The following is a 15,744-nucleotide window of genomic DNA, read 5'->3' on the forward strand; positions in this document are numbered from 1 at the left end:
AGTCAGGTGCTCTAACTGGAGTCAGGTGCTCTAACTGGCCACAGCTGTTCTAGTTAATCTAAAGCAAACCTTCCTCCCTTGGCAGGGAATAAGGCCCCCTGCTAACACTCTTATGCTGCCCTCTAGCCATGCTGTATCACACTGGGAATTGCTTAAGAATATTTTATTAGATCCCAAAAAACCCACAATCAAGGAAGAGGGAAGTGAAGGCAGCTATAAAAATATATATAACAAATGAAAGAAAAAGGAAGCTTGTAGTAATTAATATAACCATATGATTGTAAAAAAAAAATATATATTTGGAAAGTAAAGACACACACAGATTTCTCAATGACCTGCAAAATTAAGAGTAAGAAAGAGGATTCTTTTTGTTCCCAATACACTTTTTAAAAAATTGTATTTGTCCATTACTAGATGGACCTGGTATAATTATCAATAATAATGCAGAAAAGGCCAAAGTGTTAAATAAACATTTCTGTTCTATATTTGAGGAAATATATGATATTATTATATCATGATGATAACTCTTTAGTTGCCTAGTATCTTGGGAGGATTTTAAACGGCTGCTACAGAAGTTAGATATCTTTAAATCAGCAGGTCCAGATAACTTGCATCCAAGAGTTTTTACATAGCTGGCTGATGTACTCTCTGGGCTTTTAATCTTGACTTTTCAATAAGTCTCTGAACACTGGGGAAATTCCAGAAAACTGGAAGAAAGTTAATGTTGTGTCAATTTTAAAAAGGGTAAAAGGAATGATCCAAGTAATTATAGACTTGTTAGTCTGACACTGATCCTGGACAAGATAATGGAGTAACTGATATTGGACTCAATTAATAGAGAATTAAAGGAGGGTAACATAAATAATGCCAATCAATATGGATTTATGGGAAAAAAATCCTGTCAATTAACTTTTGTTTTAAATGAGACTAAATCTTTGGTTGATAAGGCTAAGAGTGTTGATGTAATATACTTAAAGTTCTGTGGGGCATTTAACTTGGTACCGCATGTGACGAGGGTTGCCGGGGCTCAATCCTCCCTATGGAGGAGGGGAGCCACACCGGCCTTGTCCTGTCCTCCGCGGGTCTGGCCCCTTGGACCCGCGGCCCACTGTCCAGGGACGTTCGGTCCCTATGGAGAGGACTGAGCACAGGTAAAGTCAGTAGGGGCCCAACCTTTGATGCAGGCGGTCACCAAACACAGTACAATAAGCTCTGGCCCTTCTGGGGCAGGGCAGAGCAGTGACAGAGTCAATAGGGGCCCAGCCCTTGGGTCGGGCGGGGCTCCAGCAAAAGCGTTTTACTCAGTTTCTCTGAGCTCTGGCCCTTTGGGGCAGGCAGAGCCATGACAATAGGTTAGACGGGCCAGCCCTTGGGTCGGCGGGGCCCAAACACAGTACAATAAGCTCTGGCCCTTTTGGGGCAGGACAGAGCAGTAGCAATCACACTGGCCTCGGTTGGCCAAGGCGAGGGGATCTGCCACCGCTGCCTACGGGTGGCAGGGGAACGCCGGCCCACCCACTTCCTACTCTACGTCAGCCCGGGGCCCTAGTAGCGCAGTCGCCGCTAGCGGGCAGGCAAGTGGGGATCCGAACCGAAACACATTGACAGAGTTGATCAGTGGGGGATCCTAACCGCCTGCACGGCTATCAGGCTCGGGGCCTCTCAGCCTGACTGTAGTCAGCTGCCCCCAGGCAACTTCCAATTCCCCCCTCGTTCCTACCTGTCCGCAGGGTTCGCCCCACCCATGGGCTCTCCAGTCAGGGCTGGGCAGCAGGTCTGGGAGTATCTCAGGGAAGGTGGGCCAGGTCTGGTCCGACGGCTCCTCGGGGCCGTAGCAAGGACGGGGTAGCTCTGGCAGCTCCTCGTCGTAGCGGCTACGGGGTAGCTCTGGCAGCTCCTCGTCGTAGCGGCTACGGGGTAGCTCTGGCAGCTCCTCGTCGTAGCGGCTGCAGGGTAGCTCTGGCAGCTCCTCGTCGTAGTGGGCGCGGGGTAGCTCTGGCAGCTCCTGGTACCGGCCTTGGGCCTCAGCAGCCTCCCAGTGACAAGAGCGGGCAGGCACGTCTGCTCCCGGTGGTGGCTGGGGCCTGACTGAAGGCTGAGGCCCGGCTTTTATCCTTCCGGGTCGTCGCCTGACCCTTTGAGGGGCGGGACTTCTGCCCAGCGGTTCCGCCCTGGGGGATGATTGACGGGGCTCAACCCTCCCTGTGGAGGAGGGGAGCCACACCGCCTCGCTACACCGCACAATATTTTGACTAAAAAAACCAGCATGATATAAAATTAAAATGGCATTAAATGGATTAAAAACTAGCTAAATGATAGGTCTCAAAATGCACCTATAAATGGGGAAATCATCATTTGGGGGTGGGGGCATTTTTAGTGGGATCCCCAGGGACAGGTTCTTGGCCCTATGCTAGTTAACATTTTTATCAATGACCTGGAAGAAAACATAAAATCACTGATAAAGTTTGCAGGTGACAGAAAAATTGGGAGAGTGGTAAATAATGAAGAGGACAGGTCACAGATACAGAGCAATCTGAATCACTTGGTAAACTGAGTGCAAGTAAACAATATGCCTTTTAATATGGCTAGATGCAAATGTACCTATCAAGGATCAAAAAACGTAGGCCATATTTACATGAAGGGGGGCTCTCTCCTTGGAAGCAGTGACTCTGAAAAAGACCTGGAGAGTCATGGTGGATAATCAGACAAACATGAATCCTGTGCTATGCTGTGGCTATAAACGCTGATGCAATATTTTGATGCATAAACAGGGGTATCTTGAGCAGGAGTAGAGAGGTTATTTTACCTCTGTATTTGACACTCGTGCAACTTGTGCTGGAATCCTGTGTCCAGGTCCTGTGCCCACAATTCAAAAAGGATGTTGCTAAGTTGGAAAGCAGCTCAATTTATCATTTTAGCAAAGAGAAAATTAAGGGGTGACTTGATTGTTGTCTTTAAGTACCTACATGGGGAACAAATATTTAATAATGAGCTCTTCCACCTAGCAGCGAGAGGCATAACATGACCCAATGGCTGGAAATTGAAGCTAGACAAATTTTGACTGGAAATAAGATATATATTTTTAATAGAGAGGGTAATTAACTACTGGACCCATTTACCAATGGCTGTGGTGAATTCTACATCACTGGCAATTTTAAAATCAAGATTGGATGTTTTTGTAAGAGACATGCTTTATGATTTATTTTGGGGGAAGTACTATGGCCTGTGTTATACAGGAGATCAGACCATATTATAACAATGGCTCCTTCTGGTCTTGAAACCTACGAATCTATGAGTTTTTATTTTGCTCTGAAATCCCTCCACTGTAAGACAGTTAGTTGAAAACACCAGTTTTATTTATAAAATTTCTACTTGATTTGATTTAAGGAGAAAAGTCTCTGATTCTTAAAAGAAATGTAATGCAATCAGATTGGATAAGTGACCCAGACCCTCACTTTTTCAAGGTGAAGGGCTGGTAAAAAGAAGAAAGCCTCTCTGCCTAGAAGTTGTTGTAAGCATTTGACAGAGTTACGTCAAATTCTGACTAAAACGTCACATCCAAAGGATCTGAACATTATTCCTTTGACATGTAAGACAAATACACTAGATTTTAAGTACACAATCCTGATTAATATTAATGGGAATTCACAGGTGCCACTGGCAGCAATGTATTAGTTTACATATGTAGTACAAATATCACAGGAAAAGATTAAATAGAATATAAAAGATAGAGTTCAAAACAATATAGATTCTCTAGTTCACACCAGAAGCTACATGCAGAGCTTCACAACTTTACAGTCACTAGCCAGATGACTAATTCAATAGCTAGGACATACTGCTATTATTTCTACTTCCCTCTAATCCATGCTGCAAAACTTGACTTTTCTCTTGTCATTAGCTGTTTTCTTTAAATTGCCCCGTAACACCATCTCCCTCATCAGCCTCGGTTATGTAACTCCTGTCTCAACAGGGCCAGGAGCTGCTGCTAAAACAGAGTCTCGGACTTCTCTCTCCTTTCACCTCTATGCTGGGCAGCCAGCGTGCATATTACTTTTGCTCCTGCTATCAACGGATAGACTAAAGGCCAGGGAGTTGGTGAAAGGAGAAACAGTGTTGTGAGGCAGCCACATAAGACACTGATTTATTCTTTGAGCAAAATAGGAGTTTTCATGTATTTAACCTATAAAGCAGGGTCCCTTAAGATAGAGTGTTCATCCACATCAAGGTATACAATATTCTACTCCTGATTGCAGCCCAGGGCCCTGTGGATTGCAGCTGTCTTTAGCGTCTCCTGTAACAGCTACGTGATAGCTACAACTTCGTGGGCTACTTCCCCAAGGCCTCCTCCAAACACCTTCTTTTTCCTCACCACAGGACCTTCCTCCTGATGTCTGATAATGCTTGTACTTCTCAGTCCTCCAGTAGTACACCTACTCACTCTCAGGTTCTTACGCACCTCTTGCTCCCAGCTCCTCAAAAGCCCCTCACTGACTGCAGTGAGGTCCTTTTTAAACCAGGTGTCCTGATTAGCCTGCCAGCCTTAATTGGTTCCAGCAAGTTCCTGATGGTTCTGGAACTGCCCATTACCTTACCCAGGAAAAAGGGACCCGCTTGTTCTGAAGGCTGAGATACCTGCCTTCCACTCTTTTGAGTCTGTCTTGCTGGCTGGTTGCCCCCTTGGCTGTCACTGTTGTGGGGAGGACCCTGCTGGTGTGACCGTCAGAGGGGAGTGTGAGGCCCCACTTTTTCCATCATCTTTGGGACCTCCCCTGGCTGGGTTGCTACTGCCCTTGCTGCTGCTGGAGAGCCTGTTACTGCTGCTGGAGCTGAGGAGACCCTGCTTTGTGGAGGTGGTTTGTAACATCCTTGCTTCTGTGGTGCTGGGTACTGTTGTACTAGGGAGATGGGGGAGTGGTGTGGAGCCCTCCCCCTGGTCAGTCCACTCCCCTGCCGCCACCACCACCCCCTCCACCTTTCCAGTTACCATCTGGCTCTGTTCTTCACTCCCCAGCCCAGCAGTTTACTCTGTCCTTTTTCCCATCTTGGGACATTAGCAGCAGCGAGTGGGCACTAGTTTTCTGGGCACTCGTGGGTGCACATTTCCTTTCCCCTCCCTTGGCTTTGCCTTCCCCCCACCACTGCATTTGGCTGGTGGGCTCCCTTCCCCTCCTCTTCGCTCACTGTCCTGTTCTTGCAGCTGTTTGCCCCCCTTCCCTTTAATGCCTTTCCCGCTCATCCCCTTTCTAGCCACCCTGTTTCCTCTGTTCTGTTTTTTGGTCCTTGGTTAGTTTGTTTGCCCTGCCCTCGTCACAGGCGTGGTTGCCAGCCCCATATCCCCCTTTTCGGTTTGGTTGTTTTTGAATCCACCCTGTTTTTTGCTCCACATCTGAGGCATACCTGATCTGACTCTCCCCTTCATTCCATCCCCTTGCTTCTTGCTCCCCGTCCCAGTCTGCCCTCACTGCCTGCATGCCCACATTCTGCTGTCGGCACTTGAGATCCCCCCCACTTTTTTTCCCATTAATCCCTTCGCTGATGCACACTTCCCTATGACATCTTAGTTTTCCCTTCCTTTCTTTAGTGCAGCCGGGAGAGCCGGTTTCTTTCATCTTGTGCTGGGAGTTGTGTTCCTTGTTTTTCCTCTGACCCTTTCTGCTGGTGCCCTCCTGCCCTCCTTTCAGCCTAGCAGGAGGGTGTGGTAGCCATTCCCCCCTCCCCATCCCACTGCTCCCTTCCGTTGTTGCTGCCACGACCTCTGCTGCCTCCACCTCTGAGACTGCTCCCTCAGCTGGTAGGAAGGGTCAGGGGACGAAGAAGGACAAGGGCCCTGCCCAGAAAGCGAACCCTGCCCCCCGCCCCCGCAGTGGTTCCTTCTCCCGCTGCGGCCCCATTAACAGCCCCAGCCCCCTTTTTCCCCCAACCCACTGTTCCCTCCACCAGCCCTGGAGGTGCCGCTCCCTCGACCCCTTGCATATGCCCAGGTAGCCACAACCCCTCTGCTCGCCACTTCGCCTTCTGCCCCAGCCACCTCCCAAAATACCATTCCCGGCAGCCGCCTTTCCCACCCTCACCAGGGAGACAGGGTGCTTTGCCTCCTGCTGTTGGCCTCGCCCCACGCAGAAACCTACATGCGGCCATTGGCACAGGTGGTGGGGCCCATGGGGCCGTGGTGGCGGCCTCTAAGATGTTTGGGAAGGTAGTGTTCTTCCTGGCATTGGAGGCCCCCACCCAGGAGGCGGTGGAGAGGGGATTGGCGGTGGGTGGTGCTCTCCTCTGTTCCTCCCTTTCTCCCCAATGCCACCCTTTTGCCGTTCCTCTCCACCCTGGGGAGCCCCCTGTCCATCCTCAGCCCCTTCCATTGGGCTGTGAGGACCCCGCACTTCGCCACGTTTTGTTGTTCCGCCGGCAGGTGCAGGTTCAAGTGCCACCAGCGGCACATGACGGGGAGGCTTTGAAGGGGTCCTTTCTGGTGCCCCATCAAGGGGCCCAGTACCAGATTTACTATTCTTCGGGGGAGGCCTGGTGCTTTCTCTGCCGGGCAGTGGGGCACATCTGGAGGGACTTCCCCCTGGCCGAGCTAAGAGGGGCATTTCCTTGCTATTACTTACAATTTTGTAATTTTAGATATATCATTTCAGGATCTTATTAGGAGCTGGTTTACCTGCTTGGTCTCCTTCTTTGTCCCAAGAGGGAACCACCAAAAAGAGCACCAACAAAACCTCTCCCTACACCCCGATTTGAAACTATCTTCTTTTCGCATTGGCCCTCGTCACCCTCCAGTGCTGTAATTATGGGTGCCTTGGTTGGTGAGGCGCCTGAGCCTGGCACTGTGGAAATGCCCCAATCCCTTGCTGCCCCTTTGACCATCGTGCCGGGTCAAGAGGCACTGTGTCTCCATGGCTCTGCCACTCAGGCCCCTGATTTTTGTCCCTTTCCTGCCCTGATCCTGTTCCCATCCTAGATTTGTGTCCTGTCCCTATCCCTGATCCCCTTCCAGGCTCTGTTCCTGTCCTTAACCTTTATTCCTTCCCTCCTCCTGTTGCTGCTGCCCCCGAGGTTGCCCCATTTTCATTTTTATTTTTAAACTAAGGCCCCCAGGAGGTGGGTTTTCTTTTTCCCTCTCCTGGCCCAGCCGGGGCTGCAGTTCTCCCTCCGCCAACATACCTAGGGCCGAGTGCTGAGTCGGGTGGTGCAGCACTGGAGGGACAAGTGCCACGGCAGGGATCTGATCCCTGCTTGCCCATCTCAATAGGCCACGGGGCTGGCAGGGGGGGTTCAATCGGGGGATGCCCCAGGGTCCATGACGCTGGTCCTTGCTGTGCAGAGGAACGAGATGCGCTGTTTCTTGGAGGACATTCGTGGCTCCACGAACAGAGTGCATCTCTGCTCTTCAGCGTTGGGGCGATTTTCATCTTGTTCTCCAGACCTTGAGGGCCATTTTGGGGGAGCACAAAGAGACTGAGAAGAGGGACGCTGCAGTCCTACCAACAGAGCCACAGCTTCTGTGATGTCCTGATGGCTTTTGGGGTCGGTCACGGTTTGCTGAGGGGCCCAATGGGAACCGCTAGCCCCCCTGTCCGCGAGGATCATCCCCAGCCCTCCTTATGTCGCCATCCATCTTTGCCACTTTAAACACCCAGGGCTGTAGGCTGGGTCTCCGCAGGAGCCAGGTGCTCTCCTTCCTTCAGGATGGGGGGGTACTCAGTAATCCAGTGGGAGGAATAGCTCAGTGGTTTGAGCATTGGCCTGCTAAACCCAGGGTTGAGAGTTCATCCTTGAGGGGACCATTTAGGGATCTGGGGATTGGTCCTGCTTTGAGCCAGGTGTTGGACTAGATGTCCTCCTGAGGTCCCTTCCAACCCTGATATTCTATGACAATTCTATGTTCCTGCAGGAGACCCACATGGACCCAGCCGCCGAAGCAAGCTGGCAGCTGGAGTCGGGGGACAGGGTCTACTTTAGCCACCTTTCGGCCCGTCAGGCCGGGGTGGCGACTCTGTTCTCCCTGCACCAACAGCCCGAGGTGCTGGGGATTACTGAGGTCGTGCCGGGTTGCCTGCTGCACCTCCGGGCTCAGGCGGAAGGGCTGCATCTTGTCAATGTCTATGCCCCAACATCCGACTCAGAGCACATGCGTTTCTTCTAGCAGGCGTCTGCCTTCCTTGGTTCTTTAGATCCTCGCGAGTGTCTGGTCCTGGATGGAGATTTCAACTGCACCCTCGAGGAGCGGTACCGGATGGTGATTGAGCCGAGCCCAGCTACCAGAAACATTCTCAGGGAGACAGTAGCTCATTACTCTTTGGTGGACATCTGGTGTGCCCACCACCTGGATGACGACTCTACGTTTACTTATGTCCGGGTGGAGGAACAATGAGCCACTGCCGGTTGGATTGCATTTATTTTTCTCACTGTCATCTTTCACAGGCCCATTCCTCCAGCGTTCGGCTGGCCCAATTCTCAGACTACCATTTGGTGGCCGTGACGGCCTCTTTTTCTTCGGAGAGGCTGTGGCCAGCCTGTTGGCATTTCAATAACAGCTTGCTAAAGGATGTGGGATTTGTGGTATCCTTCTGGGAGTTCTGGCTGGCCTGGCGGGAACAAAGGCATGCGTTTCCCTCTGCGCAGCCATGGTGGGATGTGGAGAAGGTGCGTGCCTGGCTCTTCTGCCATAGCCACATCCGGGGCGCCAGACAGCAGACGGATGTGGTGATAAGAGCAGTTGGAGTTGGAGATTTTAGAGCTGGAGAGGCATCTGGCTGCCAGCCCCGGTGATCCACCCCTCTGTGGAGCGTACGGGGAGAAGTGGGAGGAGCTCTGGGCCCTTGACAATCTTCGGGCCTGGGGCACCTTTGTTAGAAGATGGTGGAGATGCACGAGAGGGCCAGGGCCTTCTATGTTGGCCTTTTCTCCCCGGATCCAACGGATGCCAATGCCTGCAGAGTGCTTTGGGATGGATTCCCGATGCTCAGCACGGGCAACCGGGACCGGCTGGAGCTGCCTCTCACTCTGGCCGAGTTCTCGGAAGCCCTTTGTCTCATGCCCACCAACAAATCTCCGGGCATAAATGGGCTGTCCATGGAGTTCTACCACATGTTCTGGGACGTCCTCAGCCCAGACCTTGTTACCGTCCGGGCCGAGTCTTTGCAGAGCGGGGTCCTCCCTCTCTCGTGCAGGCGAGCCGTGCTCGCCTTATTGCCGAAGAGGGGGGACCTCCGCGATTTACGGAATTGGCGTCCCATCTCGCTCCTCAGCACAGTCTATAAAGTTGTGGCAAAGGCCATCTCGCTGCAGTCCGTGCTGGCAGACATGGTCCGTCCAGACCGGACCTACACTGTCCCATGCCATACCATCTTTAATAATCTCTCTCTGGTCCAGGATCTCTTGGAGGTTGGGTGCAGGGATGGTCTATCGTTCACCCTTCTGTCCTTGGATCAGGAGAAGGCCTTTTGACCAGATGGACCATTGGTATCTCTTGGGGACTCCGTGGGCATTCAGCTTTGGGCCCTGGTTTGTAGAGTTTCTCCAGGTGCTGTATGCCTCTGCAGAGTGTTTGGTCAGGCTCAACTGGACCTTGACCGCACCTGTCAGCTTCAGACAAGGGGTGCCCGCTGCCGGGTCAGCTGTAAACTCTGGCGATTGAGCCCTTCCTTTGTGTCCTTCACAAGAGGTTGACAGTGTTGGTGCCGTGTGAGCCGGAGGTGCGGCTGGTCCTGGAAGCATACGCCAATAACGTGCTCATCATGATCCAGGACCCGGATGACCTGGTGCAGGTCGATGCTCATCAAGCTGTTTATTCAGCGGCCTCCTCTGCCCAGGTCAACTGGGTAAAGAGCTCTGGTCTGGCGGTTGGGGCCAGGTGCCAGGCAAGCTCCCTCCCACCCGCGCTTCAGGCCATCCGGTGAGGCGTGCATCTGCTGTTCTATCTTGGTGTTTACCTTTCTGCCACATATTTGTCTCCGCCGGAGAACTGGCACAGTTTAGAGGGCAGGGTGACTGGGCGGTTGCGGGACTGGACAGGACTGCTCCAGTGCCTGTCCCTCTAGGGGAGAGGCACTGGTGCTTAACCAACTGGTCCTATCCATGTTCTGGCATGGACTCAACATCCTGTGCCTGCCCCCAGTGTTCCTGGCCAATCTCCAGAGGTTGGTTCTGGAGTTTTTTTGGCCAGGACTGCACTGGGTCTCTGCAGGGGTTCTCCATCTCCCCCTGGAGGAGGGAGGACAGGGCCTGACCTGTATGCGCACGCAGGTCCATGTCTTCTGCCTCCTGGCCCTGCAGAGACTCCTTTATATTGCAGGTGGCTTGGTGTAGAGCCTATAGGCACACGCCTTCCTCCGCCACCTGCATGGGCTCCGATATGACCAGCTGCTCCTTTTTCTCCATCCGAGAGATCTTCCACAAGACCTCTCCGAGCTGCTGGTCTTCTACCAGGACCTCCTCTGTGCCTGGAGGCTGGTTTCAGCAACCAGGTCCTTTGCAGCCACCGAGGGGGTAGATCTCCTTGCAGAGCCCCTGCTACACAATCCCTATCTTCGTGTAAAGGTAGCAGAGTCCCCCTTGGTATCTCAGAGGTTGGTCCTGGCAGGAGTCATCAAGATAGGAGACCTCCTGGACTACGACATGGGGAGTTGGGTGAATCCCTGGGTGCTCAGTTGGCACAAGGGGCTCTCCACCCTTACGACCCCCACGGCATGTACTCCAAGAGGTAGAGGCAGCCATGCCTCTCGCGGCTTAGTTTTTCCTCAAGCAGGTCCTGAGAGAAGGTGCGCCTCACCTGCCCCTCACTCCAGGCCCTCCGGATCTTTCCATCGCCCCCTGCCCCATGAGTCTTCCCAGCCTCCCCCTCCTCATACTTCGAGCAGGCTGCGTACATTGCAGTCGGTTCGTTTCCAAACCACGGCAAGGGACCATCTATACGCGCCTGTGCTGCACACACTTCATTACCCCACCCTCGTGTCCCTCTCTGATACCAAGGGGTGGGACCTTTCACCAGCAGTGGAGGGTGGGGAACTCCGGTGGAGAGTTTATATTCCATCCTGGTCCCGCAGCCTGCCGAGGATATCAGCCGGTGGCTCCTCCATGGAGCCGTGAGCACAGGCATGTACTTGGCGCGGTTCACCTCTATCCCTGAAACCTGTCCCTTTGTGGCGTGAGGGAGACCTTGGCACATGCGTATCTTCAGTGTGCCAGGCTGCAGCCCCTCCTCCAGCTCCTCCAGAACTCTTATTGAGGTTCTGGCTGCACTTTTCCCCACGCTTGTTTATTTATGCACACCCGATTCAAGGCTCCACAAAGTCGCAGGATCACCTCGTCAACCTCCTCCTGGCCAGGGCAGTCAGGACTAACACCAGGGAGAGGAGGTTGGCAGAGGGGGAGCCCTGCGAGTGTCGGGCTGTTTTTTGTTCATTTATCCGTTCACGTATCCAGGCAGAGTTCGTCTAGGTAGCATCCGCCAGCTCTCTCGATGCTTTCAAGGAGCAGTGGGTGCTGTCCGGGCCGCTCTGCTCGGTGTACCCTTCTGGTTCCCTAGTTTTGGCCCTTTGACTCCCACGCCTGTTCCTGTTATTGCGTTTGTTGTCCCCCGAACTCAGCTGGGTTCTGGGTTTAGTAGCCCCTCCCTAGGCTGGGGGGGGGGAGGTTTTTAGCAGTGGTACTCAAAAGGATCTCTCTCCTGTAGCCATCTGGCCCAACCCTGTCACAAGGTGTTACAGGAAGATGTCCAAGACTCCAGAAACTTTCATTATATCCCCTTTGTTGTCACTTACTCATTTCTCACTTTAGGTGAACTTTTCCAGGCTTGTTTAGAGCCCAAGAGTGATCCCTCTCTGCCTCAGATTAAGCAAAATCAATACAGTTGCTTTTGAGTTAAGAAGGCAGAATGCTTTTTGGTTTTTCCACCATGACTACGTACAACACTCAAAAGAGACAATATTAAAACCATCAAACTTCATGTGCTGTTAGTCCACAGTGAGGAAGAATCAGTTTATAAATGGGATAGAATGAGAATTCAAGAAAATGATTAAAAATTCACTTTCACATCAGAGTAAAAAAAGATTTTAGTTACGTTATTGCCACATTGTCAAACTTCAGAGTTCTGCAGCCGGGATTTTCCTGTATCTACAGTCAATTTAAAGCAAAGTTAAACAATTACCCGAAAAACAACAACAAAAACAAACAAACATGTAAAAGCAGCAGAGAATCCTGTGGCACCTTATAGACTAACAGACGTTTTGGAGCGTGAGCTTTCGTGGGTGAATACCCACTGCATCTGACGAAGTGGGTATTCACCCACGAAAGCTCACGCTCCAAAACGTCTGTTAGTCTATAAGGTGCCACAGGATTCTCTGCTGCTTTTACAGATCCAGACTAACCCGGCAACCCCTTTGATACTTGAAACAAACATGGTACCCCAATATAAAATTTTTTATATATAAACTTCAAATACAAAAAGCTTACTTTAATACAACATTACAGTTGCTAATATGAAGTTAAACATATGAGAAGATTTACTTGAGATTCTCAACACAAAAACCATATATAATATTACTGATTACAATATAGGCTCTTTTGAGAGGTTAAAATTTGTATTTTACACAGTATACACACTGTGGTAACAATACCGCTGCAGGTATGTAAACTGAACTTTCCCCTGGGTTTTTTAATTCAGTTAGTAGTAGTAGTAGTAAATTACAGCCTTATTACATGTATTACATGTAAAAACCTATGATAATACATGTATCTCTGGTAGTAACATACACCACATTTAATTGTATTTCTGATAAAACTGCATTCCTTATGTGTCTATACATTAATAAGTTCTATGATGCTTGTTCTAAGCAAATAAAATTTGTTTTTACCACATGTATAAATCTTGCTGTAATAAATCTACAACACAGCTGCATAACACGACAAATTAATTGAGAATATTTTGTCATGTTACTGGTCCTCTGCTCCCCTCAAAAATTGCTCTAAATCATTAACATTTTAATTTTATAATTGAGCAGAAGTGAAATGTCACTTCAGAAGGTGAGGTTTTCCCAGATCCTAGAGATGCCAATTTTCCCCATAAAATATCAAGTGTTGATAAAAAGTATTTAAAATATACCAAGTTTACAAGAAACAAGACGTCTGTAAAAATATAATTAATGTTGACTATTACGAGTATTTGCTAGTACTATTAACACCCAGGAAAAATAATCAATGTTAGCAGAAAGTATAATGTATTTTTACAGACATTTTAAGGGATATTACACAAGATGTGAATTTTTTACAAATTTTCAGATGGAACAAACGGTCACCTAAGTATATATACATTCCCTTCATATTATACACAACACCATACTACTTAGCTTCACCATTCAAAGGTATGGAGGGGGGTTCGTTTTGGTTTTTCCAGTAGCACTGGGTTACTAGTGTAATGTGCTGCCAGAATCCAAAAATGCTCATCAGTTTTCAATATCATAGCCAGGGCTTAGTACAGTATCAGGTTTTAACATTTATCTATATGTTACATCTTCTCTTTTCCTGGAAAGATACCAGCACTCAGAGCAGGTGCATCGCTGGCGCCCCCTAATGACATGTCATCATGATCATTCCCTTCCTCTAAACTCAACCATATAAACAAGAACACCACAGACCACAGATTAAAATCGAGAGAAAAAGGAATAGCAGTTAAGTAGATTAAGGTTGAGACAATAGTTTACTGATTATTTCCGCAAAGAGAACCTATAAGTGGACCCTGGAAGCCTACTCCTCTCCTTCCACTCCCTGACCATCTCAAAAAGAAACACACACAAAACAAGCATGCATAGTTCAATTGGATTTCCAATTAATATAAACACTGGACTCCAGACTCGAAAATCCGAAAGGACTAAAGTCTCAAGCAGATGTTTCACCCCACACACAGACCTCATGATGTTCATCTTATTTTTAGAGGGCAGCCCTTTAACGTACATGGGAGATGGGGCTATTCTACCTGCAAGGCGATGGGGGATGCTCAGGCCTGTGGTGCAGTTGGGAACAGTGGGATGCGAACATTGCTGCACACGGTACTGTTTTCAAAAGACAGAGAGACGACCGCTGCCATCCAGCAGCAACAGCCCCACCCCCGCATCCCTCCACCCCCGGCCCACCACGACCCTTCCCGCTACAGCAAGTTTGGGTTCGTTGTACAACGCCCGCCCGCGGCACAAGAGCTGGGGCTGCTCAGAGGAAAGGCAGCCCCACCACCACCCCTGGACCGCGAGAGGTCAGTTCGGGATACAGACCCACACCTAGTGCGCAGGGGGCAGCTCCTCAGCCCGCTGAGGCAGTAAAAGGGGGTCGCCGTGCTACCATCGGGAAGGGAAAAGGAGACTGGGCACCTACCTACGCCGTATTTCTCCTCCTCGGTCGGGGTCCACATGCTGGTGCCGGCGGCGGCCGCGGTTCCCCCCTCACGGAGCGCAGCAGCCGAGCCCTGCTCATGGAGCGGAGGCGGTTTCCCCAGCTGACAGCGGGGCCGCTGCTCCGCACAGCCCCCGGAGCACGGCAACGTCTCCTCCTCGCTCTCACTTGGGCCAGGCGCAGGTGCGGGGGGAGGGACTCCCTGGTGAGCCGCCGTGGCAGGTGCCGGATCCCTCAGCGCTCGGCAGCACCCAGCGCGGAGCTGCCAATAGCCCCCGGTGACAGGGATGGTACTGGCGGCTCTCAGCCTCTCACAGACCAGCCCCTCGGCTGCAGGGGTCCCCACTTCCCTCCTTTAGGTCACTCTGACGAGCTCCAGCCGCCTCACTGTCGTCGTCGTCGCCGAACGACTGCCGCTACTGCCACCGCCCCCCCCCCCGCCCACCTCCACATCGTGCGCGTGCGCAGACACCTCCTTGCCTGCCTGCGCTCCCTGGTCCCGGGGCCTCACGGTACCCGCAGAGGGAAACGAAAAGGGCGGGAAATGGGGGCACGCGCGCGAGGCTTTAGTGGTACTGCGCCACAGCAGATTCTGAGGGAAAATAAGGAAAGATGCCTCCAGGAGCTGGGGCTGCATGAAGAAAAGCCGCACTCCTTCTATCACACCTCTCCTGCTAAAACAAACCGCAAGACCTGGCAACAGCGAAAACAGCAGGTTTGGGGGTGTCAACACGTTACCCGCCCCCAGCAGCCACCTGCAGAAATCACTGGGCCATTTCAAAACAACTAAAACTGTGAGTTTTTATTTTTCCTTCTACCTCTTTTGAACAACGGCTCTGCCAGCTAGTGGGGAGCACAGATATTAGAGCTGTCTGCTTCATGTAATTTGAATTTGTAAACTTTGACATTTTGTTTGTAAACAAAGTTATTGTTTAATCCACAGCAGTGTGTATGTGTGTGTGTGTGAGAGAGAGAGAGAGAGAGAGAGTACATCTACACTACGGGATTATTCCGATTTTACATTAACCGATTTTGTAAAACAGATTGTATAAAATCGAGTGCACGCGGCCACACTAAGCACATTAATTCAGCAGTGTGCGTCCATGTACTGAGGCTAGCGTGGATTTCCGGAGCGTTGCACTGTGGGTAGCTATCCATAGTTCCCACAGTCTCCCCCGCCCATTGGAATTCTGGGTTGACATCCCAATGCATGATTGTGCCTAAACAGTGTCGCGGGTGATTCTGGGTAAATGTCGTCACTCAATCCTTCCTCCATGAAAGCAACGGCAGACAATCATTTCGCGCCCTTTTTCCCTGGATTGCCCTGACAGACGCCATAGCATGGCAACCATGCAGCCC

At 50.8% G+C, this 15,744-nt stretch overlaps 1 protein-coding gene across 8 annotated transcripts in view; it reads right to left on the reverse strand.

Annotated features, from left to right (window-relative positions):
• DOCK3 (dedicator of cytokinesis 3) overlaps positions 1–14,775 on the reverse strand; it is a 605,476-nt gene extending 590,701 nt beyond the window's left edge. For all 8 annotated transcript variants that reach the window (XM_032805794.2, XM_032805793.2, XM_032805795.2 and 5 more), the window contains exon 1: positions 14,368–14,775. In XM_032805794.2, the coding sequence (XP_032661685.1) occupies positions 14,368–14,404 (37 nt within the window). In that variant the 5' untranslated portion in view covers positions 14,405–14,775. The remainder of the gene's footprint in view (positions 1–14,367) is intronic.
• Positions 14,776–15,744: the final 969 nt, after the last annotated feature.

This window comes from Chelonoidis abingdonii, chromosome 16 (assembly GCF_003597395.2).
Source record: "Chelonoidis abingdonii isolate Lonesome George chromosome 16, CheloAbing_2.0, whole genome shotgun sequence".
Lineage (NCBI taxonomy): Eukaryota > Metazoa > Chordata > Testudines > Testudinidae > Chelonoidis > Chelonoidis abingdonii.